The sequence below is a fragment of the Diabrotica undecimpunctata genome, chromosome 5, assembly GCF_040954645.1.
Source record: "Diabrotica undecimpunctata isolate CICGRU chromosome 5, icDiaUnde3, whole genome shotgun sequence".
NCBI classification, from domain to species: domain Eukaryota; kingdom Metazoa; phylum Arthropoda; class Insecta; order Coleoptera; family Chrysomelidae; genus Diabrotica; species Diabrotica undecimpunctata.
In genome coordinates, this window is record NC_092807.1 from 146,207,801 (window position 1) to 146,235,791 (window position 27,991).

At 32.9% G+C, this 27,991-nt stretch overlaps 1 protein-coding gene across 3 annotated transcripts; it reads right to left on the reverse strand.

The window, feature by feature from the left end:
* Positions 1–1,661: 1,661 nt before the first annotated feature.
* Positions 1,662–27,987, reverse strand: LOC140441964 (polyubiquitin-C). 3 transcript variants are annotated; one of them, XM_072532984.1, is made up of 4 exons: positions 27,871–27,987; positions 23,407–23,516; positions 17,643–18,781; positions 1,662–2,409 (listed from the first exon to the last, which is right to left on the reverse strand). In XM_072532984.1, exons 2-4 carry the CDS (start codon positions 23,481–23,483, stop codon positions 1,718–1,720), a joined length of 1,908 nt encoding a protein of 635 aa, XP_072389085.1. In that variant the 5' UTR covers positions 23,484–23,516; positions 27,871–27,987; the 3' UTR covers positions 1,662–1,717. The 3 variants fall into 3 exon arrangements, with proteins under 3 accessions (XP_072389085.1, XP_072389083.1, XP_072389084.1); XM_072532982.1 differs by lacking the exons at positions 1,662–2,409; positions 23,407–23,516; positions 27,871–27,987 and adding an exon at positions 19,152–19,312 and having other exon boundaries at positions 17,582–18,781; XM_072532983.1 differs by lacking the exons at positions 1,662–2,409; positions 23,407–23,516; positions 27,871–27,987 and adding an exon at positions 19,006–19,142 and having other exon boundaries at positions 17,582–18,781.
* Positions 27,988–27,991: the final 4 nt, after the last annotated feature.

Genomic DNA, 27,991 nt, shown 5'->3' on the forward strand with positions numbered 1-27,991 from the left:
TGAAGAAACTATGCAGTTAATTTTAAATTACATAAAATCATTCAAAGGACGCATGAGTCACTACAGCCTAAAAAAATCTAGCAGGAAGTACCTTCCAGAGGAACTTAACATTAAAAAGATGTACAAAATGTTCCTTGAGAAACATCCCAATAGAGCAGTGTGCTATGAAGTATATAGAAAAACATTCAACACACGCTTTAATATCGCCTTTGGGTATCCCAGAACCGACACTTGCAGCATTTGATGCTTCCAAAATAAAAATAAGGGAATGTAAAGATGAAAAATTAATTAATAAACTTAAAACAGGGCAGAAACTTCACTTGCTGAAAGCACAGACATTTTACAAACGAAAAACAAAAGCTAAACTACGAGCAAGGACCTCAAGAGAATATGAAGTCATAGCAATGGACTATAATAAAAACCTTCCAATGCCTAATATTACGAGTAACGACGTGTATTATAAAAGGCAGTTGTCTTTCTACTCCTTTAATATCCATCGACTTAGTGATAATGATGTTGTTATGTACTCGTACCCTGAGACAGTAGCTCGAAAGGGTGCCAATGAAGTTTGCTCATTTCTGTATGACTATGTGACAATCCAGCTTCCTCCTGAAGTTCGTAACTTAGTGATTTTTTGTGATTCGTGTGGAGGCCAAAATAAAAATTGGACGGTATTCCGGTTTCTACATTATTTAGTCCATAAAATAAACAGATTTGACTCTATTTCAGTGACCTTTCCTATAAGAGGTCACTCTTACATGGAGACGGATAAAGATTTTGGTATCGTTAATCAAAAAAGTGCAGCAGAAACCCCAGAAGATTGGGAAGCAGTGTTACGATTGGCTCGTCAAAAACCTGTGCCTTATAAAGTAGAAGTGGTTGATAACTACTTGGTGCGTAGCTGGGACACTTTTCTTGCACCTATGTATATTACAAAAGCACCTTTTAAAACTAGACCAATAAGAGAATTAAGCATTTCAAAGCAACATCCCAGACTAATTTATTTCAGAGACACCTACAATGGAACAATGGTTTCGGCTGTCATTAACAAAAAAGTGACTGGTAGGGAACCACCGTATACTGGAAAAGAATTCGTTTTTCCTTCTCGATCCTATACTGAGTCACTGCCCATTCCAATGGCAAAATACAAAGATCTCCCAGTTTTAAAAAAATTTTGTTCAGAAAAAGGAAGAATGTATTTTGATCAGCTAACAAAAATTTGACTTATTTTTTATCTTAAGAATTTTACAATGTTATCGATTCATTTAACAGATAATATTAATGTTTTTAGCTTTAGTTAAGTTAAACAAGTCTAGTTCTGTTTATTTTTTTCTTTCGTTGAATTCATATTATATTATTTTGTCAATTACAGCGTTTTTGCCTTTTTCCTCCAGACCTTTGGTTGTTTTTTTTTTAATTTCTCTTGTTACCTACTGTACATGACAATTTCAATTTTATAATATCATACTCTGTATATATGAGTTGTCAAATACTCAATACAATAGTGTTTTAGCATGTTTATTTATGAATTATGAAGTTTTGAATCTAAAAATCGCGTTTTCCAAAAATTTTAAAAATTGACTTACAGCGTTTTTCCCCTGTAGTCTTCAATTAATAATGAAAAGGTACATGTGATAAGATATTTGAAATAAAATGTACTCTAATGGTTAATTATTTATTTATTGAAAATTTAAAAATGTGCCTAATTTCAACAATATTATTTCCCTCCTTTAAGACGAAGTACCCAATTTAATGTAGAATCGTTTTGAATATTGTAGTCTGAGAGAGTACGGCCATCTTCTAACTCATTTCCAGCAAAGATTATTCTTTGTTGACTTGGTGGTACACCTATTTTATCATCAAGTTTTGCTTTGATACTTTGAATAGTATCTGAAGGTGCTACTTCTAGGGTAGTAATCTTTCCAACTAAAGATTTAAGAAAAATTTGCATACCTCCTCTAAGACGAAGTACCAAATTGAATGTAGAATCTTTTTGAATATTGTAGTCTGAGAGAGTACGACCATCTTCCAACTGATTTCCACCAAAGATTAATCTTTGTTGTTCTGGTGGTACACCTATTTTATCATCAAGTTTAGCTTTGACATTTTGAATAGTATCTGAAGGTTCTACTTCTAGGGTAACAATCTTTCCAGTTAAAGATTTAACAAAAATTTGCATACCTCCCCTAAGACGAAGTACCAAATGTAGGGTAGATTCTTTTTGAATATTGTAGTCTGAGAAAGTACGATCGTCTTCCAACTGCTTTCCAGCAAAGATTAATCTTTGTTGATTCGGTGGAATACCTTCTTTGTCTTGAATTTTAGCTTTGGCATGCTCGATGGTATCTGACGGTTCAACATCAAGGGTGATGGTTTTGCCGGTGAGTGTTTTTACAAAGATTTGCATTCTGTAATAAAGAAAATTTGAGTTAGAGTGACCTGATTTTAATAATTGGATGTTTTTAATTAAATCTTTTAAAAAATCATATAATATTAACAAACATCTATTTTGGTAATTTGGTATATTTATTACATAAATATAATTTTGTAAACCAAGTTCTGACTTACATCAACCTAAATTAGTAAAGATACGCGAGTTCTTTTTGAGTGGAAAAATTCAAAAAACTGGGGAAAGCTTCATTCTTTCGAAATTCATAGAGTAGTTCCTCCTCCTTATTCCTTGAGCCCTTGTCAGGCCCTTGAGCTGCGATCCTGTGTCACTGTGTTGGAGATCTTCGTCTTGGTCTTCAGCGTTCTACCGCTCCTTAGACTACTAATATTTCCATAGTCTCCGTTCTTTTGACTATGTAGCCGAAGTAATTTTGGTATGCTCGATTTACTTGTTTTAATAGCTTGTCTTTTATATGAAGCTCTTCCATAATCGACAGTTTGGTCCTGAGTTCTGTCCAGTAAACGTGTAGAATGCTTCTGTAGACCCACTTCAATCTTACTTCTATCCATTTTTTTGAGAATCCATGTTTTAGCTGCGAATGTAGCAATGGGAAAAATAGTCAGCCGTTCGACCTGATTCCGATTCGAACCAAAAAATCTAACTAATGTCTCCAAAATCTTCCACTTTCAGTGATTAGGGCACAGATGTGCCACCTGCTTTGTGGGAAGATTTTGGAGACATTAGTTAGACTTACGATTTCATTAGTTACGAGACGATTTCATTAGTTAGACTTTTTGGTTTGAATCGGAATCAGCTCGAACGGCTGACAAAGTAGAGATACTGAAATAACTGTTATATCGTTGTAATGATTCCTACTCAGACGTGAAAAGTTTGGCTAATTTGTGTTCCAACGGCTTTTATCTATAATATAAAAATGAATCGCAAAATGTGTTGGTAAGCGCATAACTCAACAACGCATGGACCAATCTGAACAATTCTTTTTTTAAAATGTTCCTTGAAGTCTAAGAGGTTTTTAGGGCTAGAAAAATTCGAATAACTTCCGGAAAAACCCTAAAACACCCCTTTTCTTTTTCCCATACAAATATTTTCTAACTAAATGTAGAGTCAATTTGAACTTTATTGCTATTCAATAAAGTTTATATTAAATTACAAGCACTCACTGTTGTCTAAACAATGTAGGTGTGTTCCTAATGTTGAAGAGTCAATTTGCCCTTTATTGTCGCTGCACAAAGTTTAAATTCAATCAAATGTTAAATTCGTAAAATAGTTTCGAAACACAATTCAGATTTCTGCTTTAATCTGAACCTTCTATAAATGCAAGGTATAACAGACGTTGATAAAGATGTTAATAGAGACATGGGGAATCTAAAATTTGCATTCCACGACATGTCTCCTCAACTAAGCAGAAATCGTTAGCGAATTGGTTTCTTGTACTCATACAGAGTAGATCCGAATAAAATGAAAAAGACAGTAAAGATTCCATTTCACGTACGTACACGCACGTTTCACGCACGTACGTGAAATGGAATCTTTACTGTATTTTTCATTTTATTCGGATCTACTCTGTATGAGTACAAGAAACCAATTCGCTAACGATTTCTGCTTAGTTGAGGAGACATGTCGTGGAATGCAAATTTTAGATTTCCCATGTCTCTATTAACATCTTTATCAACGTCTGTTATACCTTGCATTTATAGAAGGTTCAGATTAAAGCAGAAATCTGAATTGTGTTTCGAAACTATTTTACGGATTTAATATCAGATGTCGCTATTGCGTCCGTTTCGAAGCCATTTTATCGTTGCTTCCCAAAGACAGAAAAGATCTATTTTTCACGTTGAGAACGCCTATGAATAACTGTTCTGATGAGCTTTATTAAAGCGAAATACGTATAAACAGATACATAGACGATTTGTACGTGAAGTGGAATCTTTACTGTCTTTTTCATTTCATTTCAATCAAATGTATCTGTGTGCGCGTTCGTTTATGTGCGTGTTCGCGTTGGAGGATCTAATGCGTTCACATAAAAGTGATAATATCGTGAACCCGACCAAATTGAAAAGTCAAAAAATGTAAGAACTATAGATTTGATTGGCCTCGCAATATTCTTTCTTTTGTTTTGCATCAGTTTTCACGTCGTTGCAACTGTCAAACAAACCGCGTTAAAAAGCATTTATTATCTTTAATAATTAATTTATTATTAATTTAATATACTCTATATACATACAACATTGTTTTGGCTTAAATGACTTGACTCCAAGTCATATCAAATTAAAAAAAGTTAAAAAAAACTAAAACGTAGTGTTATATCATCTTTGATTATATTCTCTTTCACAGACAAAGTAGAGATTTCACAGACAACAACAACCTGTCAATTTGCCGGCGTACATTGGTGTACACACACGTGTTGCTTTTCTTGGATTTTCTGTTACCTTATCTACTCAGTTTTCTTTTGTCAACTTGATAAACGAAACAAATTCTCCAGTTTTTTTCGATTTATTTTTGATTGATTGTTTTATAATATCGTATTGTTCTGAAGTTGTTTTCTTGTGGCATTTTAAATTAATTACTATTTAAATGGGAATAAGCCACAATTAAAGGTTAAAATACGTTTATTGACGTTTCAATTTCCACTTCGGAAATCGTTCTCAAAATACAAACATTAGTGGAGATTGAAACGTCAATAAACGTATTTTAACCTTTAATTGTTGCTTATTCCCATTTAAATAGTAATTGTTTTATATCGTGTTTTGTGCAAAGTGTTTTAATACCTGTGATTAATAATTATTAAGTATATTGGATATGCCTCCTATAAGGCGAAGTGATTTAGGTAGAAGAACCCGAAGAAGCCTTTGGAGGCTTTAGATAGAACCTTGCAAGATCTACGGAGCAATCATAACCCATTTGGTGGTGCAATGATTTTATTAGCAGGAGATTTTCGTCAAACATTGCCAGTAATTCCACGATCAACGCCAGCTGATGAACTCAATGCATGTTTAAAGTCCTCCAATTTGTGGAAACATGTCAAGGTATTACACTTAAGCAAGAATATGCGTGTCGAGTTGCAAAATGACCAATCTATAGACATATTCTCTAAACAACTCATTGATATTGGTAATGGCAAATTTCCTATAGACACCTTGACTGGTTGCATTAACTTTCCTCAAAGTTTTTATCAGTTAACTCGATCAAAAGATGAACTTATTCAAAAGGTGTTATCAGATGTTGCTCAAAATTACAGAAACCATGATTGGTTTAGCGAAAGGGCTATATTGACTGCAAAAAACATAGATGTAAATGAATTAAATTTCAAAATTCAAGAACAAATTACAGTCGAATTGAGGATATATAAATCAGTTGATTCGGCTACTAACCAAGATGATGTCGTCAACTATCCGCCTGAATTTTTAAACTCGGTAGTAATAATGTTGAGAAATATCAACCAACCGCGTCTTTGCAACGGCACACGGTTAGCGATAAAAAAATTATTGAACAACGTGATAGAAGCAACTATACTGAAAGGAAAGTATAAAGGAGAAGACGTTTTGATACCACGCATCCCAATGATTTCGACTTATGTACCATTTGAATTTAAACGACTACAGTTTCCAGTGTGGCTTGCTTTTGCTATGACCATAAATAGGTCCCAGGGGCAATCATTGGGTGTTTGTGGTTTTAATGTAGAAAAACCCATGTTTCTCACATGGTCAATTGTATGTTGCCTGTTTCCGTGTTGAAAAACCATCAGATTTGTTTGTATATTTACCAGGTAATCAAACAAAAAACATTGTATATCATAAAGCACTACAATAAAAATAAAACAGATTTTTGTTAATAATTATAATTCACTTAATGTACAATAAAGCGATTACTGAAAATACTTATATACGTTTTATTTCATTATTCTTTATTACATCGGTTTTTAACCCTATGTTAATAATAATAATAATAATAAATAATTAATTATTTCTTTGTTTTGTTATTGAAGCACCCACTTTATAAATATTTGTCACCTTTAGGTTCCCACTATCCCTTTAGATTATTTTTTAATCAGGGTTGAACCTTAAGTTCCCCTCTTAGTTTGAGGTCCTCTGGCAGACATCCCAGTCAGGGTTTTTAGTGGGTCCAAAAGGGTGGCCAAAGTTCGTGGAAGCGAAGATACTTAGGTCACCCGAACTGACCCTCACACACCGCTTTATCATCATGGTGACGGTTCTATTCAGGAGAATTAAAGAAATAAACTGCCACATTCCAAATCTATTTGACAGAACGAAATCTGTCCGCTAGTATATATATACTAGCGGATACACACACACACATACACACACATATATATATATATATATATATATATATATATATATATAATATATATATATATATATATAATATATATATATATATATATATATATATATATATATATATATATATATATATATATATATATATATATATATATATATAGAACATTAGGTTTATAGGTAAATTATAGAACAATAGGTTTACTTACCCATTATTGTCTGCTTGAATTGCAATTATGGCACAAAAGAGTGCTCCAAATACAAGGAGTAATTTTGAGATACCCATATCTTCTGATTTTTTTGGACCCTATTATACCTAATTCCTAAAACAATTACATATAAAATAAATCTGTTAGAAAGGACAGTTTATGTATTAAAAATAAAACAATTTGTCATTACATTTGCTATTAAAATTCAAACTCACAGACCACCAAAGAATGTGTTACTATTATTCCTACTACATTTAGCGTTTAGGAATACTAATTAACTTTATTATTAGGATAAGTTTCATTTAAAAGTCCCATTACCCATTAAGTTTTTAGAAAAGTAGTACCTAGGTCAGAGGCGGATACAGACATTTTCTCAATAATTATTTTAAGTGATATATTAAACCAATGAGAAGTTATTAAAACCCAAATAACCTACGGGTGCAAAGAAGGGTACAGCATTAAGGGGCCTTGAACTTTAACCAAAAAAAAAATAATAATAATAATTTAAACCCACATACTTTATGACAGTGAAATCAAGTGTACAAGACTATTAAACCAAAGGAAAGTTATTAAAATTTAAACAATGAAAAATCAAGGACTGTCAATTTAAACTAGGTATTTTAAAGACTTTTAAATTAATTTAAACCCACCTATCCTATGGCTACAAAATCAAGAACAAACCAAGGATAAATAAGTATAAACCAAAGTTAAGTAATTTAAATGCAGCAACTCAATGTAAGTGTAAACATTAATGAATGTATTAAACATTCCTAATAAACTCTATCTGATCGTTGGATATCCGATATCAATTTGTAAAACCATTCATTTATTCCTTATTGCTATACAGAGTGGAAACATGGACTCTCGGACTTACAAGTATGAGGCGTATAGAAGCCTTTAAAATGTGTGTTTTATCTAGGACGTTTTATCTAGGTCTCAGTAAGAGACTGGACAGGCATGGACACATATTCAATAGTAAGAACAGCTTAAGATAGAGAGAAATTTGCTGTAGTTATAGCCACCCTTCCGTAATGAAGAAGGAACCTTAAGAAGAAGTGTAAATAGCATTTTATTTAATTTTATTTATTCAACAAAGAACATTATATCATTTGAGAATAATTATTTCTATAATTAGGCACATTAGGCTGGCTACAAGTGAGTGAAATATTTTTTTACTCGGTATTGAAATTTTTCTCACGAATTGTCAGCAACAGCCGGCAACGAGTGGTTAATAAAAGTTTAGTCATTAAAAATACTATAAGAATTAGATAAGTAAATATTATATAATTTTATAAAATGTATTTTTTTCGCCTATCCGATTTAGCAAATCGCTCTATGATTGCATCAACATCTAGAGAAATTTCAGGATGCACATGCTAAACCAGTTAACCTTTCCTTCGAAGTTCTATTTCTAAGCCAATTCTTTAGACGCTTAAGCATAGAAAAACTACGATTTGCTGTTGCTGCACTGACTGGCAGTGTAATTAATATTTGCAGAAATATTCTGATATTTGGATACATATGAATATCGCAGTTTTCTAATACTTCTAAAATGGAATCAGGAAGTTTTCCATTATTTTGCACGAATCTTTTCCACTTTTGAATCCACAGTGAAAACTCTTGTTCTACTGTGGAATATGCAGTAGATAATCCAATACTATTCTGGAAGGCGTCAACAATTTTTTTTAATGCAACTTTATCTTCTGGTGTGTTATCAGTTTTAGGTAAAACAACTCGAAGATTAAATAGATTCATAACTTCCGGTGAAAGTCGTTCTTCTAAATCAGTTAAGATATTGTATAAAAGGGGTAAATAAATAGATCTTCAGAAATATTCTTCGCAACAGTTAGCAGGTTGGTTTTGACGAGAAACTATACGAGACATCTTCAATTCATTGTCTAGTTGTTCAGCTATTTCCTTTACTTCATAGTAAAGTTTGCTAAAAACAGATTCACCATTTGATCTTTTATTTTTAAGAATGCATTTAGTGTCCTCTATGGCCTTAGTAGCCTTGTTTAAATCTAATTTTGGTGACTGAAGAAGACGACTAAGTGATACAGTTGTACCTAAAACATCACTAAGATAAACTACTGAAATGAGAAATTCTGGGGGCCTAATAGTTTGTATTATTGAAAATGCATCAGCTAACAGTTTACTGTCCTTCCACGTAGAAATTGTTTCAAGAGCGTTGTATATTTTGATGATTAATTCGCCCTGGAACTGAAGATAACCTTCATGCCTTTCAACCCAACGAGTTTCACAAATACCTTGGACAGCAGCCCCCAGTTTCTTCTTAAAAATATCATGTCGTTTGAGAGATTCATTAGCAAAAGATACTACTTTTCTCATAGTTCCTGAAGCATTTCGACATGATATAACTTTTGAGGGGCTTGCCAAGGAATTATTCAAAATATGATTGCCACATGGACAACGCACAGCATGTTTGGTCGATTTTTTTAATTCGTTATCGGCACATTTCGTTTCGAATGCCATTACTGAGCAACTGTCGACACCAAAACATACGCAAAAATTTAAATCTAAACTAAAATTCTTTATGGAATCTTCACCAATGTGGCCTAAAGCAACTCCAGTTAAGCGGCGTTCTCCTTCTGAACTGACGTTCTTCTCGAATCGAATCGTAGGCGGTAACAAATGTGATGAAATCTTCTCTAATCTCATTCAAATGAAGATATCACAGAGACATTCTTCTTTACAGTAAGAAATTATTGATCATCAAATGTTGATCATTTTGAGCAGTTTTACTAAGTAATGTAGCATTAGCCGGAGCAGTTTCCAAATGTTTTCGTCATTACCGCCAGCATCTATCCTAAACCGAAGCAATGCTTTACAATTGCCATAATTTTTTTCTGTACCATCGCTGTTTGATGAATACTTTTAATATTTTTATCATCCCTATGTCCTCTCAGATATATTTTGTCTACCACAAAGAATAAAAGTTTTTATTATTGGATTCAAATTCTCCCTATTTTCTTGAATCATTTCAACTTTTAACTTCCTGCTTAAGGGGTTAATGGGTTTTAAATTTTTTTGTTTTAGGATTATTTGATTGATATTTATTTTTGTTTGAGAGGGGTCATGAACCCCGTGACCCCCCTTGGATCCGCTGCTGACCTAGGTACATATTTACAAAAAGCAAGTCAAAGTTAAATAAATTTACTAACCGAAGCAACAAGAAGTTATTACTTTCTCTTCGATGGCAAATTAGGTGACAGCAAATCCAAGCTTACAGGAAGCGATTGGACGATGTTAGTATGTAATAATCTTTTATTCGGACAATACGTCTATAGTTTATTCTTGCAAAACATTATATTTTGCACTCTTTACGTAGAAAAAAAGACATTGGACTTAAAGTAGACGAATACATTTCTTTTCAATTTGAGGTCTACACATGTTTCGCTTCTTATCAGAAACATTTGTGGCCCTTTCATAATAGTCAGATATTGCATTGACCCCCTCACAGTCTCGACATGAACCCTATTAAACACATATGGAATATTGTCGGTAGACAATTAAGACTTCGTCATAGTTATATATAAATAAATCCATAGAAACCAGTGGCGCACCTAGAATTTTCCTGTTGGAGGGGGTCTTCGTTGGGCACCGAAATTTTTTTAACAGTGTCGGAATAGTGGCCCGGGGGGGCGTTAAAACCAAAAACCCCATGGGTGCGCCACAAATAGAAACCAAATATAAATCGAAGTAATTCTAAACAAAAATGAAGATGTATATGTTCCATCAAATAAAGAAGAACAGAAGTAATTCCTACAGTAGGAATAAGCATATAGGATACGTAATAAAACGGCAGAATCCCTTTGCTCCCCTTTTTCCAAGTGACACTTGGACACTCCCCTGACACCAGTCGTAGGCACACTGAAATAGATCGATATTATCAGAAGATTAGTTAGAGTGGCCTTCGGCAAAAAAGTTTATGATAAATACTCTCTCCAATGATTTTGGTCTATGAAGTTCCAGATATCAATAACCATGTTTGTATAACTTGCAAGGAAGGGCCTGATGAAGTCTTAATTGTCTACCGACAATATCCCATAAGAGGCACAACCACGGAACACGTGTAGAACAATAATACAACTCGAATTGAAAAGAAATGCACTATACTTTCAATGGACTATAAATAAAATATGCGAATAATGTACCTACCGGATAAATTTTAATTACGCCTGACATTACAAACAATTTTCTAATTAGCTCTAAAATCATACATAAAGGAGAAGAATCGACAGGGAAATGCATTAAAATTTTTTTAAATAAATCTAAAGGTCGTGGCATATTATCATGTACGTTGCGTTTCCACCACATAGCGTTTAGTTTTCGAAAAATATAATTTAAATGGTTTTAAATATGAACAACGCAGACTGTCCGGAACATAGCGTTTCAGACACTTAACGTTTCCGTTGAGTATATTCGAAAACAATATTTTACTGATGCCGACGGCTACGTAACGAGTCGTAACCGGTTGGTAAGGATAATGTGAATTAGATGTCCGTCGTTTTCCCCTTGTTTATTTAGGTATTTATTTGATTTTGATACAGAGTATGTATTTAAAAAAATAATTTTCGACGCTATTTTGTCATTTATGCATGTGTTTTTATTGCTTTGTGACAATTAATCACGGAAGTGATAAACAATTAGGACTTTTGTACGGAAGGTATACCTCTTCTTTTTAAAAATACTTTTTGGTTTGATATGTATGGCATCGTTAAATGTAGTATTTTGTTTTTTAACTGAAGGTGGAATTAAATTTAAAACATATTTAAACTGAATCCTATTCATTCTAAAATATCCACAATATTTTTCATCGTCATCAATTAATTCTCCGTATAAAGTCCAGTATTCACATTCCTTCTTCCTTTCTCTTAGCATTGGATGTACTTCAAACCTTCTTTTTAACACAGTTTTTCATTCTTCATCGTTAAGTAGAAGAGCAATTGCACATAATTTTTGTCGAGAAAAGCGAGATCATATCTTCAACGAACCAAACTGAAACGTTCTATGTATGAAAATGTGAACGCGCAGCCCAATTGCTGGAGTGGAAACGCTACGTGCCGGAAACTATACGTGCACGATAATATGCCGCGACCTTAAGATGTAATAAATTAAACTGAGAGCAACATAACGGGATCTAGAACAAAAACATCAAAAGGGATCTTAGAAATAAATCCATAGAAACCAAATATAATTCGAAATAATTCTAAAAGAAAAAATTATAGATACAAAAGAAGATGTATAACATAACTAATAAAATCAGTGATTAGATATAGAGACAAGACAGTTTTCCATCAAATAAAGAAGAACGTAAGTAATATACTACAGTATTAGGAATAAGCATATAGGATACGTAATAAAACTGCAGAATATTGTACAATACATAAAGTTTCAAAGGTTACTTAGTATGTGTAGATAACGCCAAATAGGGTTTGCAAAAATAACCAAATAGTAGTCAACCAAATGAGGACTAAGTTAACTTATACTTTTATAAATAAAGTATAAGCGTAAATTAAAAACAAATAATAAACAACTAATAAATATTTGCAAAATAATACTTACCTTCTAGTACAAGGCGAATTACAATAATTACTTTCAGTTAGAATTCAAAGTATTTAAATGTTCACCCATCTGTAAACAATCCTGCTATATCAGGACACGTGGAGTACCGACAAATCAAAAGTATTGGGATTATCTAAAATTTTTATAAAACTAAAACAATACCTGATAACCTAAACATCCTAGAATCAATATACATATAAATTTAGAAGAATAGGTCAAATAAGACGACTTTACATGAATGGTCAAGCTTGAGTTAAACCAGTTCATAAACATGTTTTAGATTAAATTATTATTTTATTTTGTTAGAATTTTATTGAGAAACAATAATTATAAACTATATTTTTATTAATTGCCAATTAGTACAATTTTTATTCAATTATATATATATATATATATATATATATATATATATATATATATATATATATATATATATATATATATAAGAAAAAAGAAGTACTTGTGACTCGTTTGGAAAAAATATATGAACAGAATGAGCCAAATGTTTTGGATGGGTTGGAGTCAATAAAATATAAATAAATTTTATTGACTCCAACCCATCCAAAACATTTATATAATATATATATATATTCCTTGGTTTTTTCCAGGAATATTTTGAACAGGGTGGGGGATGTGGAGCAACCCTGTAGTAGTCCCTTTGTCGTCTTAAATGGACTGCATATTCTATTGCCCGTTTTGATAGCTACTTCGTTATTCTTGTAGAGTGCTTTTACCTTATTTATTTTTATTTATTTATTTATTTACCTTTTTTATTAATCTTCGTGGAACTTTGATGTCTTCCATTGCTTCCCATAGCTTGGTTCTAGGTATTGAGTCATATGCCTTCTTAAGATCAACAAAAGCCAGATGGACGGACCTATTTTGGCCAAATTTTTTTTATTAGTTGTTCGACCGTGTAAATGTGATCTAAGCATGCTTTCCCCGCTGTGAAACCTGCCTGGTCTTCTCCGATTTTATCTTGTATATATATTTCTAATTTTTCCTTTATGGTCTTTCCATACAGTCTGCCTATAGACGATATAATGCTGATTCCCCGATAGTTTTCGCAGTTTTTTCTATTTCCTTTCTTGTATATTGATGTCATATATGCTTGGGTCCATTCTGCCGGTAAGTCTTCTCCATTCAGTGCTCTCTCAAACATTTTATGTATCATACGGAATAACTTTTCCGATCCGTTTTTTATCAATTCATTTGGTATTCCACCGGGACCTTCTGCTTTTTTGTTCTTTAGAGTTTTGATCGTTCTTTTTACCTTAGCTAGGCTTAATTCGATTTCGTCATGTGTGTAGATTTCTATTCCGTCTATTTTTGATTGATTGAATTCGGGGCGGTCTTCGGTTAGCAATTTTTTATAGTATTCTTGCCATTCGTTTTCTTTGATTTGACCGATCTTGATTTTCTCTGTCTTATTTCTTTGGAGCGACTTTAAGATGCACCATGACTCTGAATTTCTCATTCCTCCTATGTGCTGTTCTATCTCTGTGCATGTTTTTTCCCATCTTTCATTTTTTCCATTTGCTACTTTTCTTTTCACTTCTTTATTTTTTTTTCTGTATAGTTCCAAGTCCTCATAGTTTTTTGTGTTCAGGTATTTTACATGAAGTTCTTTTTTCTCTTTTATGCATGTTAGTGTGTCTTCGTTTGGGTTAACGGTTAATTTCGTAGTTTGGTGGGTGTATTTTTGGTCCACTTCTCCAAGAGCTTCTAGGGCTGCTGTCTTCATGCAGGTTTTTATATGTTCATATGTTAATGATTCATACCGAAACTCTTCTAGCTTTTGGTCCAATCTTCGCTTATATAGGTCTTTTATTGAGTCTTCTTCTAATAAATTGATTTTGAATTTCTTTTCTTGTGTTGAGCACGTATTGACAGGTGTAGCCGGAGCCGTAACTTGGTCAGACTCTCCCTGGGTCGGTTTGTGTTGGGTCCATATGAAGGGGAATTCCATCCAAGCGATTACTAGTTTGTGATCTGTGCCGCATTCTGCGCCTCGCTTTACTCTCACGTCTTTTATTTTTATCGAGCTTTCGTGGTTTACTATAACATAATCAATAATAGACCTCAATTTTCTTGTTTCTTGTGTCCAAGTGTATTTGTGTATGTCTTTATGTTTGTAGAAGCCGTTTGTGATCTTTAAGTTGTTTATTTCGCATAGCTCAATCAATCTCTCCCCGTTATCGTTCATTATATCTTCTCCAAATCTACCAACTGTTCTGTCGTTTTCTTTTCTTCCTGTTCTTCCATTTAGGTCACCGGCGATAATTATTTCTTGGTTCTTCTTTCTCTTTTCGATTTCTTCTTGCAGTTGTTCTATGAATTGTTCTTTTTCTGCAATATATATAATGTAATTAAAAATATTTAATTGAATTTGGAAATAACCGAGCCAACTCAGTTTATACAATTTTACAATAAATCTAAATACGCCGGACCATTTAAGTTTCTCTCAATGGAAAAGGGACCAATTATTTTGTCACTTACCTGTTATTCCAGCTCATACATTAAGTTGTTCTTGATACTGTGTGTAGTAATCACGCATCCAACGAGGACTGTTACGTGATCAGTATCTACAATTATTCCGATTTACGTTTCTATTAATTAAAAAAGTGGCCTCATCGCAAAACATAACATTACTTTAAAAAATTGGATCGTTTTGATTGTAACTTTTTTCATCATTATGTCCGCAAACTCTTCACGTCTATCGATATCATCATCTGCCAACCCCTAAACTAATATCATTTTGTATGGACGGAATATGGAATTTATTTTTACGTAAAATTTTCATTAAGGATGTTTGCGATAGCTCAAGTTCCCTGGATATTTGTTTAGTATGTACTCAAGTGAGGATCGCCTTCTAACAGAACACAAACATTTAAATATTTGTTTTCAGTCGATGCAGTTTTTCTGTGTCCTGATTTCGATAAATATTTTAGTGAACCAGTTTAGTTAAGCCTATAGTCTTGAAAATCGGAACATGGAACGTAAGAAGTTTATACCAATCAGGCAAACTGGATAACGCTGTGTCGGAAATGTGCAGAATGAAAATTAACATACTGGGCCTTAGCGATATACAATGGCCTGAATCAGGAAAATTTAACACCAGAATTGAAACAATTTATTATTCTGGAAACAACGACTCCAAGCACAAACAGGGAGTTGGCATTATAGTTGATAAGAATTCTCAGAAAGATGTTTGTAACTTTATTCCCTACTCTGATAGAGTATTAATGCTGTCTCTAAACTCCCATTTAAAACGAAAAATAAATATAATCCAAGTATATGCACCCACTGCAGACAAGAATGAAGAAACCATAGAGGCCTTCTATGAACAAATCGACAATGTCTTAAGGCTAACTAAAAGACAAGATATAAATATTATAATGGGCGATTTGAACGCTAAAGTGGGCAAAGGAGACGTGGAGAATTGCGTGGGGCGATATGGACTCGGGAAAAGGAATGAACGTGGCTATAGGATTGTCGATTTCTGTGTCAATGAGGAACTCATAATTACAAATACCTTGTTCAAACTTCCTAAACGTAGACTATATACATGGAGGTCACCAGCTGACAATAACAACAAAATAGAAATCAAATAGATTATATTATCGTCAACAGAAGATATAGAAATTCTATAATATCATCTAAAACTTATCCAGGAGCGGACATATCCTCCGATCACAACCCGGTTGTTTTGTCGATGAGAGTGAAACTAAAGAAGGTCAACAGCCCTAGCACCAAGAAAATCATGGATATAAGACGTCTCAAACAAGACAACACATATGCAGAAACGAAATTTAAAATAAACGAGAACTTAAGGAAAGTCAAAGAAGATAATGCGGAAACTCTAACTATTGACCAAAAATGGGGGAAAATTCAACATGCTCTTGTGTCAGTTTGAAAAGAAACCCTTAAACCACTTGGAGAAAAAACAAAACCTTGGATGACAGTAGAACTTCTTGAACTTATGGAAGAACGAAGAAAACATAAAGCAAAAGATCTGAATAAATACAAAGAAATTCAGAGAAACATCAGAAAGAAAATTCGAGAGGCAAACGAGAGGTGGCTCTCCGACAGATGCAAGGAAACAGAAGATCTGGATAAAAAGTATGATAGCTTTAATTTACACAAAAAAATCAAAGAAACGACAGGTTCTAGAAAACGTACAAGAACGAATATCCTTAAAAATGATAAAGGGGATATTATTACTGATATGAAGGAGAGATTATGTCACTGGACCAATTAAATTCAACAACTATTTAATGATGAAAGAGAAGAGCTGTCATTAGAAATCACCGAGGATACCGGACCACCAATATTAAGAGAAGAAGTCATCTATGCCATCAAAAACACAAAAGAGGGTAAAGCTATTGGACCAGATGATGTGCCAATCGAATTATTAAAACTCATCGATGAAGATGTTAGTGATATGATGGTTGAACTCTTTAATCTAATATATCAGACTGCCACAATCCCCAGACAATGGCTGCAATCGACCTTTGTAGCAATTCCCAAAAAACCAAGCACAACAACTTGCTCAGATTATATATATACACAAGACATAAACCAGGGTAAGATAGGTGGGCAACATATGGGTCTACATTCAAATGATTAAATTTACGTTCACACCTTTAATTTAATTAAATACCATAATTAGTTTAAAAATGTTAGTACTATCTTCACTTAATAGTAGATACGTTTAATGGAGTATTTAAACCTGCTCTAAAAAAGATAAGGAAAAATACTGAATATTTTAAATGTATGTTAATTTAAAAGAGCATAAAATATAAGCTGAAATTTTCAGATGACAGTAATTGAAAATTTCGGTCAACTCAAATTATACAATACAATATTGTAGAAGCTAGGAAGAAAAATTATTACCTAAACTTCAAATATTGAGAAAAGGCATTACTAGGAAATGAGACACTAGATCGAGAAATTGTCCACAGGATACAGATAAATAAATTCATATGACAATATTTCATCAAATTGATATAGTTCTAATAAACAATGATATGCACAAGTGATGAGATATTTTTGAAATAAAAATACTCCAATAGATTATAATTTATTTATTGAAAAGATAAAAATGTGTTTAATTTCAACAATATTATTTTCCTCCTCTTAAACGAAGTACTAAATGGAGGGTGGACTCTTTCTGAATATTGTAGTCTGAGAGAGTACGGCCATCTTCTAACTGCTTTCCAGCAAATATTAATCTTTGTTGATCTGGTGGTATACCTTCTTTGTCTTGAATTTTAGCTTTGACATTTTCAATAGTATCTGAAGGTTCTACTTCAAGGGTAATGGTTTTTCCAGTTAAAGTTTTAACAAAAATTTGCATACCTCCTCTAAGACGAAGTACTAAATGGAGGGTGGATTCTTTTTGAATGTTGTAATCTGAGAGAGTACGGCCATCTTCCAACTGCTTACCAGCAAATATTAATCTTTGTTGATCTGGTGGAATCCCTTCTTTGTCTTGAATTTTAGCTTTGACATTTTCAATAGTATCTGAAGGTTCTACTTCAAGGGTAATGGTTTTTCCAGTTAAAGTTTTAACAAAAATTTGCATACCTCCTCTAAGACGAAGTACTAAATGGAGGGTGGATTCTTTTTGAATATTGTAGTCTGAGAGAGTACGGCCATCTTCCAACTGCTTACCAGCAAATATTAATCTTTGTTGATCTGGTGGAATCCCTTCTTTGTCTTGAATTTTAGCTTTGACATTTTCAATAGTATCTGAAGGTTCTACTTCAAGGGTAATGGTTTTTCCAGTTAAAGTTTTAACAAAAATTTGCATACCTCCTCTAAGACGAAGTACTAAATGGAGGGTGGATTCTTTTTGAATATTGTAGTCTGAGAGAGTACGGCCATCTTCTAACTGCTTTCCAGCAAATATTAATCTTTGTTGATCTGGTGGAATCCCTTCTTTGTCTTGAATTTTAGCTTTGACATTTTCAATAGTATCTGAAGGTTCTACTTCAAGGGTAATGGTCTTTCCAGTTAAAGTTTTAACAAAAATTTGCATACCTCCTCTAAGACGAAGTACTAAATGGAGGGTGGATTCTTTTTGAATGTTGTAGTCTGAGAGAGTACGGCCATCTTCTAACTGCTTTCCAGCAAATATTAATCTTTGTTGATCTGGTGGAATCCCTTCTTTGTCTTGAATTTTAGCTTTGACATTCTCGATGGTATCTGATGGTTCAACCTCTAGGGTGATGGTTTTACCAGTGAGTGTTTTTACAAAGATCTGCATTCTGTAACAAGGAAAAATTTAATTAGATAATGTTAATTCAATATCAATAGTAACAATTAGGGCAATGATTAGTTAAATGCACCAAACATAACCAAATATCGTCATTGCCCAACAATTTTAACAATTAAAATTTTTGGAAAAGTTTAATGAGATATTTTAAAACCTCATCTATTATTAATAATATTAAATGGACATATATTTTGGTATATTAAATTCAGTACATACATTTTTAATCAAGTTTTGACGTTCATTCAGATGATTAACAAAATGGCGGTTTTAAAGTATCACAACTAATTTTTTTTATTTAAAACAAAAGATTACCATTTTGGATAAACAAAAAATTAATAATGACATTTATAAACATTACTTACGTTTTATTTTTCGCTTTCAGTAACAGAAAAGAAAAAATTTAATCTGTATTTCTAGAACACTGTATTAGGCTTTCTAAACTATTCTAAAGTTGAAATTAAAATATCAAAAATATCAAATGCTTTGATCAAACTGATGAAACTGATCTGATCAAATCAATTACAGATTACAGCTTTTATACTATAAGTGACGTCATAAAATACTCCGCTGATCAGTTTCTAGAATTTACTAGATGTTTATGTGGTTTTTCTATTGATTGATACGGTATTTTTTTTAAAAGTGAATTAATGAAACCTTTTTGTTGTTTTTAAAAGTTTGACGAAAAAACTAATTTAAACATAAAATTGTTGGCAATTTTTATTACTTTCAGTTTGTATGCAACACTCATTCCTTTGTTTGTTTTATTTTTAGATTTTGATGTTTAAATTACAATATATTATATACCCAATTAAATTTAATCATTATTCATTCATTACCACAACATATTGCTTTCTTTAGCAATATACTGTGCCACAGCCAAGAGTCCAAGAGTTTATCTGTGGACGGGAGTGCTCTGATCATTACTAATGTTTTTGATCTATTAGATACATATTATGAATTTTGCCTACAATATATAAATACAATTTCCGAAATATGCACTTATACGATTTTATGCATATTTCTAAACACAAGTAAAGACGTCTGGTGTGTAACGATATATTTTTTGAAAAATATTTAAAATTTATCCAAAAGAATTATAAATCTTCAAAATATTTTGGTCCAAGGGTCCATCAGTGAAACATTTTAAAAGTATTTAAACCTAGCTTCTATATTCAATACGTGAGATTTGTGACGTCATTACAAAAGAAAAAATTAAATAGATCAGGTGGGTGAAGGTTAGGTCAGATGAAAGAGTTTTTTTATACCAAATTCAAGGGGGTACCACAATAAGGGTATTAATTTAAATAAGTATGCTAAATGTTTAATTTAATGTTTCTTTTCAACAATAACCAATAACATTAAAAATTTGAAATACTTTTACCCAGAGGTGTTCAAAATGACCTCCTTCTGCTTTAAAACAAGCGTCAAACCGTCTAAGCAGTTCACATGTACCTACATACTATATATATATATATATATATATATATATATATATATATATATATATATATATATATATATATATATATATATACATATATATATATATATATATATATATATATATATATATATATATATATATATATATATATATATATATATATATATATATATATGTTCTTCATTATAAATGATTCCTTTTATATAGCCCCATATAAATACACCCATAGGGTTGATAGCACAGGCAATCTTGGATGCCACGGGTCTGTTAGTTCCAATCCATCTGCTTGGAAATGTGGTAATTGATTACAATACCGCTGTTATGTGGGGGTATGTCATCTTGTTGTCATACCATAACTCTTTCTTTGCATAAAAGAATATTCTCCAGTAACAAAAGTAGCTCATTTTTTAGAAAATCCAGATATCTCTGACCATTTAAATATTCTTCAAAAAAATGTAATTCAAATTCCTGATCTATTCAGTTCAGTTTCTGTCAAAGATCTGTTCAAATTCCTCATTTCCTGTGTCTAAATGATTTGACAAGATGGTGTGTTAATGTGTCCCGGATACTGTTCTCTAGCCACCTTGTTTCCTGAATTGCTGCCAAATCAATCTTGTATCTTCAATACACTGAGCAGGGCGGACCAGACCTTCGCTTTTTTTTCAGGAATGGATTACTAGTTTGTCACAAAACCTTCCTCCTTTATCCAGACTTGGAACTGGCACTGTTAGTTACTGTGCTACCCAATCCATCCAGCACATGCCAGAGGCAGAGTTTCTAGCCACTACCAGTAGGTCAAAATTTAACCAACATGGCAAAAAATAATTGCTAAATTTAATAGACGGTGCACACTGGGATCAGCGAACTAAGTATAGTAAGAGTTTCATATGTAATATTTTAGAATCATATATTTGTGAAAAAAGTTTGTTATAGTTTGCAAAAAGATCATCATATTCTATCAATAGTCTGTTAGATGTCTATATATTTTATTAAATTTAAGTTTTTTATTTATGAAGCATAAAAGTGATCTTTACAAAAATTTTATTTTACATTCAGAAATAACTGCAATACGTGTGTTATATATAACTACTTAAAAAATTCTTATAAATGAAAAAAGTAATTTATAATAATATAAGCAAATTCTAAGCTTTAAGAATCACGATTTTCATTATTAGATGATTTAATAATAAGTCTTTTTGAAGAATCATTATCTAGCTCCAATTCCATTCTTGTAACATCCCATTTGTCAACATTTTTCAAAGCCCAAAAATACAGATGCCCATTTTGTTTGCTTCCTTTCAAAGGTACCTTATATTGTGCGGTGTTGTCCTTTACAAAATTTGTTTTCATATCTGATACATCTACGTCTCTGTCTCTGATCGGCTCGCCCAACAAACTAACGGCTCCCTTGTGGCTTCTTACTATTTTCAGAGCGTCTTTGTAAAATTCAGTTTGTGAAACATTGTAACTCAATCTATTTTTGTACAAAATTGCCATAGTAACAGTTGCAAATCCACCTAGAGCGGCGATTTTAACTAAAGTCATATTACTTACAGGCATTTTAAATAAAATTACATTACGTACAAAAATAAAATTCAATAAAGTTATAGATATTATTGTTATACCAACATTTAGTTAGGAATCAAATACATATGTTATATTATAACTATAACTCAATTTAATTATTTAAGAATCTACACTGTAAACAAAAACAAAGGAAGTTTTAGGTTATCTTTAGAAACTCTTCTTCTGTTATTTTTTGCTGTTGAAAAATAATCTTCGACTACGTAAGTAAACTACTTAATAGTAGTGCAACTACTCCTTTTTTCATTGCGCTATGATTATAATACTGCAGGATGACTACCATAGCACAGAATAATAAACAATCAGAATGCCCACTCTGCTTGAAAAAATAAGTACGCACATCTCGTTCGCGCAGACGGAATTAGCCATGTTTTAAACGGAACCAGTGCTGTTCAGTGACATTTTATCTGGTGTACATAGAAAAATTAACCCGATTTAATTTATTTACGACAACTGTCATCAGATGCCACCAATCACGCATCTCGATGTGCATCGCCCTTCCTTCTGGAACAAATAATTAAATCTAATTGGTCGAGAAATGAAAAAGTTTCATATAAAAGTTAATTTATCTTTAAATATGGGACATTTTCGGATCTCAAGGCAGTCAAGAAGAGTCAAGTCAGTACAGTGTACAGTGTGTGTTTTACCCGTGTAGGGTAGCTCCCTAGAGCACTTTGCTCGAAGGGCTCTGTTTCTTTCTAAGACTCTGAAGCTGAGTTTTTTTCTTCTTAGAAAGAATGTGTTTTATTTCCACCACCTAATAAAACCACAATGGCATTGTCTCTTCAAGATAATGCCACAATAAGAGCGTACCGGCCAACTACGCAATATTACACCATATTGCGCAATAGTTGGACAAATTAATAAACATGGAAACTTGCACCAAGTTGCTAACACATTTTCATACGTTTATTAATTACACCGGAGACGACACAACCATAGACATAATATGCCCTATTTTATTCGTACTTTTAGTTAAAGAATAGATTAAATTATTTCAAATTTACTAAATTGTTAATCTCTAAAAATTTAAATTACACTTCTGTCATAGCTTGTCACAAATTTCTCAATTCGAGTCTGTTTCCGTCTAAAATATGACGATCGCGTGCTGACAAACTTCAAAGGCGGCATCTGAGAGTGGGCGTGGGCATTCTGATTGTTATTTTTTCTGTGACCATAGATAATGACTACGTTCACCATAGTACTCTGACGTTCACAACGTAATTAATCAAACACATTTTTACGTAGATCGTAGATTTAACATTTATAGGGGAATAAATTGATAATAGATTGCAAAAAGTGGCCGCAAATATTTTTAATTAAATTAATAATAATTAATATTTGACAAAACTATTTCGTTCATTTATTTTTTAAATAAAATACGCAGCTTATGACGTATATGCATGATTTTTTATATCAAATTAAAGCTAATTACTGCAAATTTTTCAGGGAAAACTAGTTAACCATTAATAATGAAAGCAATAGGTATATATTTCATCAACAATATTTCATATTTTGTTATTATTTTGAGAGCTATCTGTTAGATTTTACAATAAAATTATAGATTCTAGAATCATATGGTTACTTACCCATTATTGTTTGCTTGAATAACAATTATGGCACAAAACAGTGTTCCAAATGCAAGGAAAAACTTCGAGATACCCATATCTTTTGGACTTTTTGTACCCTACTAGAATTTCTAAAACAATTACATGCAAAATAAATCTTTTAGAAAGAATTTCTGGAATTTAGATTTATGTATAGGGCAGGCTATAATGAGGATAAAACATTTGTATATACAAATTCAAACTCACAAACTAGCATAGTATACCATTCTTCCTACAGCAGTAGTGGTAACTTACAAAGACATAATTTACTTTGATGACTTTAGCCTTTAGGAATAGGTATTAATTAACTTTATTATATATTTAGACTTCGATAGGCTTTGTTATAATGTCTAAATGTATACCCAATATAAAACTCATTCTAAAAACACCCAAAAACCGAATTGAAAAACTAGTCCTCAAATTCAGGGTTGTTGCTAGGGCGCTCAGATAACAACAACAAGCAAAGTGAAGATATGTGTTGTATCGTGACCATACTTACATGACAATTGCATATAAAAGAACAGCCACGAACATTTGAGGTATCTCTTATCACATTAGACCTTATACCTACATTGGGAACTTTGTAAGTATGTGACGGACGCTTATGTCTCCCATACTCGTATACCAGAATGAATTAAATCGACAAAAATAAAAAAACCTAAGGACCTCAAAACTACTTCTAAATATGATGTCTAGAGGACTAAGGAAGAAACACAAAAGCTACTGGAAACGGCGGTGATGAGAGTACTGAGAAGAATTACAAGAACTACGCAGATAGATCGAAAGAGGACTGAAGACATTAGAAGAAAATGTAACGGACAATGTATAAACGAGTGGATACTACAAGAAAAAATAATGGAATAACCAGAATCAGAATAGCGGAGAGTCGTGTGGTAAAAATAGAAAGAGTTTAATCTCCAATTGGTAGAAGAATTATACGACGAACGCGCAAAAGATGGATTGATAACATTTCATGGTATCAAGCTGCTAATGAACAAGCAGAAGAAGAGACACTTGGCAATGGTAAGGAATGTCAGCAATGATTATCCGTACCTCAAAGAAGGAAGCTCGGACACATGAAGAAGCCAAGTGTTGACACCAGAGTATATACCACAAATTTATGTGGGCTATGTACTCTGGTTGACACTACCAACATCATAGCACCACACGGAAAACTCCAACTAATTCTCGAGGTAGAATTGAATTGACACCGTTTATCGAAGAGAAAATTACAAAAAAGAGGAGAGCTGCAATTTCCTTTCCAAAATATTGTAGTGCAAGTTACAAGAGTGTTTTAATGGTGGTCAAAATATTAGTGATCCCCAAAAACTATCCACATCAAATTCTGCCCGAGAATGAGATAGGGCTCATAAAAGAAGCCCTATTAAAACTTATCGATGAAGCTCCATGTGCGTCTGGATATTAATGACGTCAATATAGGATTTAAAGAAAAAAATCTGACTGCTGGAGACTTAAAAGAAATTTATGAAGACGGAAGAAATATCATAGGAGCAATAAACTGAATACACAAAAGATTAGAGTACTTAATTTTGGGGGTCGGGAGCTAATTACCAAATATTCAAATTGGAACATGTACTTTTTGTATATCTGATTAAAAAACGATTTATGAATTGATAGAAGTTTTAGCAATGTATTTTTTTCATATATTCTTCTCTTCCCTGGACACCTAACGGTAAAAGAGGAACTATTATGTATGTATGTATATTCAGTATTTAATCGTCGATAATAAACGAGATTAATCAATATCGATTAACAGTCGAATACTAAGCAGTTTAATAGAGATCTTAAGCCTATTGCACAGGTTATTCGTAAGAGCCTAAATTCTCATTAACAGAAAAAATCATAAACTAACTAAACTAGATGATATATTGAAGAATTACAGCAACGAGAAAAAATTGCCAGCTATCAAGTACTAAAAACCATAAAACAGTGCGCAGAATAATTACATAAATGCAAAACGAATTCATTTTATAGCACTTACTTTAATGTCTGTGAAAATTCAGGAGAGACAAAAATAAAAAGCAATTTTTACCAAAGTAGATTTTCTCTTCGTCGAAAAGAAATTTAGCTGCCTTCAACTGGTGTTAAAATTATTAAAGAAACAGGATGTGTACTTTCGGACCACAAAAGTTAGATTGGCAAATTGTTTAAATTAAATACTATTTTGAGTATATACGAGGACCATCCTATAAATTAATAGGAGAACGAAAATTATAAAATTTATGATAACTCTTGTTGATTTTTAAATATATTTTTTAGCTTCTGAGCTTGTTTATTATTTTAATCAATTTCGAAACCAATTATTTGCTAAGATCAAATCAAAAGCCAGAAGGATAAACTTTACATAGACAATTACACAAATTAATAAAACTTATGGAATGAATATTAGAAAAAACACCTGTGATCTAAGAATTATCAGCAATCGTTACTGGAATCAAACATCGTCTATCTGTACACAGTCAGGAGAATCTGATGATATCAAACTTGGGGTCCAACAGGGATGTATACTGTCACCCTTGCTGTTTAACATATACATTGAGGAAATCTTTCAAGAAGCAGTAGAGGATGTTGAAGCCGGAATTCGAATGAACGGAGAATGTATCAATAACATCAGATACGCGGATGACACGGTGGTATTCGCTGACAGTTATGAAGCCCCCCAGGAGTTAATGAATAGAATCTCAGAAGTGAGTCAGAGATATGAGATATAAACTTTCACTGAACATTAAGAAAACAAAATGCACAGAACTACTAAGATTAAATGGACCAAAATTACTACTAGCATACGCGGATTACATTGACATTGTGGGAAACATAGTCACCAATGTAAAGGAAACTTTCAATAAACTAGAAACAGGGACAAAAAACCGCTCTAAGGGTCAATGAAGAAAAAAACAAATATATGTGCATTAATAGACAAAAGAGACGAGATAGAATAGGGCAAAATGTAACAATAGACCCATATAACTTTGAAAAAGTGGAGGGTTTAAAAGAACTCTAAAGCGACTATTTAATGTCGAGGCCAAACAGATGTATAGGGTTAGCGATGTAGTCCAAGAGATTAAATCCCAACGTCTAAGATGGCCTGGCCATGTCCACAGACTCCCTAATAATCGTTTTACCAAGTTAATCTGTGAGGATTGATATCATGTGCATCCACATAATATCAATCGAGAGGAAGGATACTACTTGTCTCCCATCTGGAATCTCAGTCTGGAGCCGCCGTCCGGTCCCGCTACCACGATGCAGCCACAGGACAAGTAGTATCCTTCCTCTCGATTGATATTATGTGCATCCACATATCAATCGAGAGGAAGGATACTACTTGTCTCCCATCTGGAATCTGTCTGGAGCCGCCGTCCGGTCCTGCTACCACGATGCAGCCACATGATTGGCCAGCGCGCGCCTCTTGACGTTCGCGCCACGGAGTGTGCCGATACGTCCCGACACGACAGGTCACCGCGACTATAAATAGAGCGGTAGCGGAGTAATCATCGGATTCACTCCCCGCCTCTCGACGCGTTAGTGTTCTGAGCTGTTGGACGTGAATCCCTGTCCTGGCATTTGGTTTTCACCTCTGGCTGCGTTGAGTAGTTGAGTTACTGTGGCCAAATGCCCATCTTGGTAGTTAGTATTCGCCTCTGGTTGCGTTGAGTAACTGAGTTACCGTTGCTAACTACCCATCTTCCTGTCTTTTGTTTTCTTTTTCCTTTTTTGTTCTCCTGAAGAAGCTACATACAATTGTAGCGAAACGTCGAGATGAACCCACTTTTGGGTCACTCACAAATGACACGGTCCAAACCCGGAAGACGAATAAACTATAATTCTGACTCCGGCCGTGGCAGCCTACGATTTCATTTGATCAAATAAAAAAACTTTATTGAACGACACATAAGAGATTGTTTTTTAGCGAAGGCAATATTTGAGAACGATAAAGAGATTTAGATTATAATTAAGATGCATTTTCTATTTAGATGAAACCTGGATAAACGATGGGTAGATAAAAATATTACAAGTTGTCGACAACTCTTTCTAGAAGAAGGATATTCTACTGGTTTAAATGTTCCCGCAGGAAAGTATCGAAGATTAATAATCACGCACATTGGTAGCGAACATGGTTTTGTAGAGAATGGTGTATTTGAGTTCGTTTCAAAATCCACTAAAGATTACCACGAAGAAATGAACTCAAACTATCACTCAAAACAAAATTAGTGGAAAAGTTATCGGTCTCATGGAAAAAAGTAGATATAATTGACTGGCATCAACGCAAAACAATACCGTATGATCAGAATATGCTTAAAACGGAATTATTACAAATTGCCAGGTACTATAATGAGGACTAAGTTAACTTGCACTTTTATAAATAAAGCGTAAGTGTACATTAAAATATAAACAACTGATACATATTTGCAAAATAATACTTACCTTCCAGTACAAGACGAATCACAATAATTACTTTCACTTAGAATTCAAAGTATTTAAATGTTTTTAGGTCTGCAAACAACCGTGCTATATCAGGACACGAAAAGTATCGACAAATCACAAG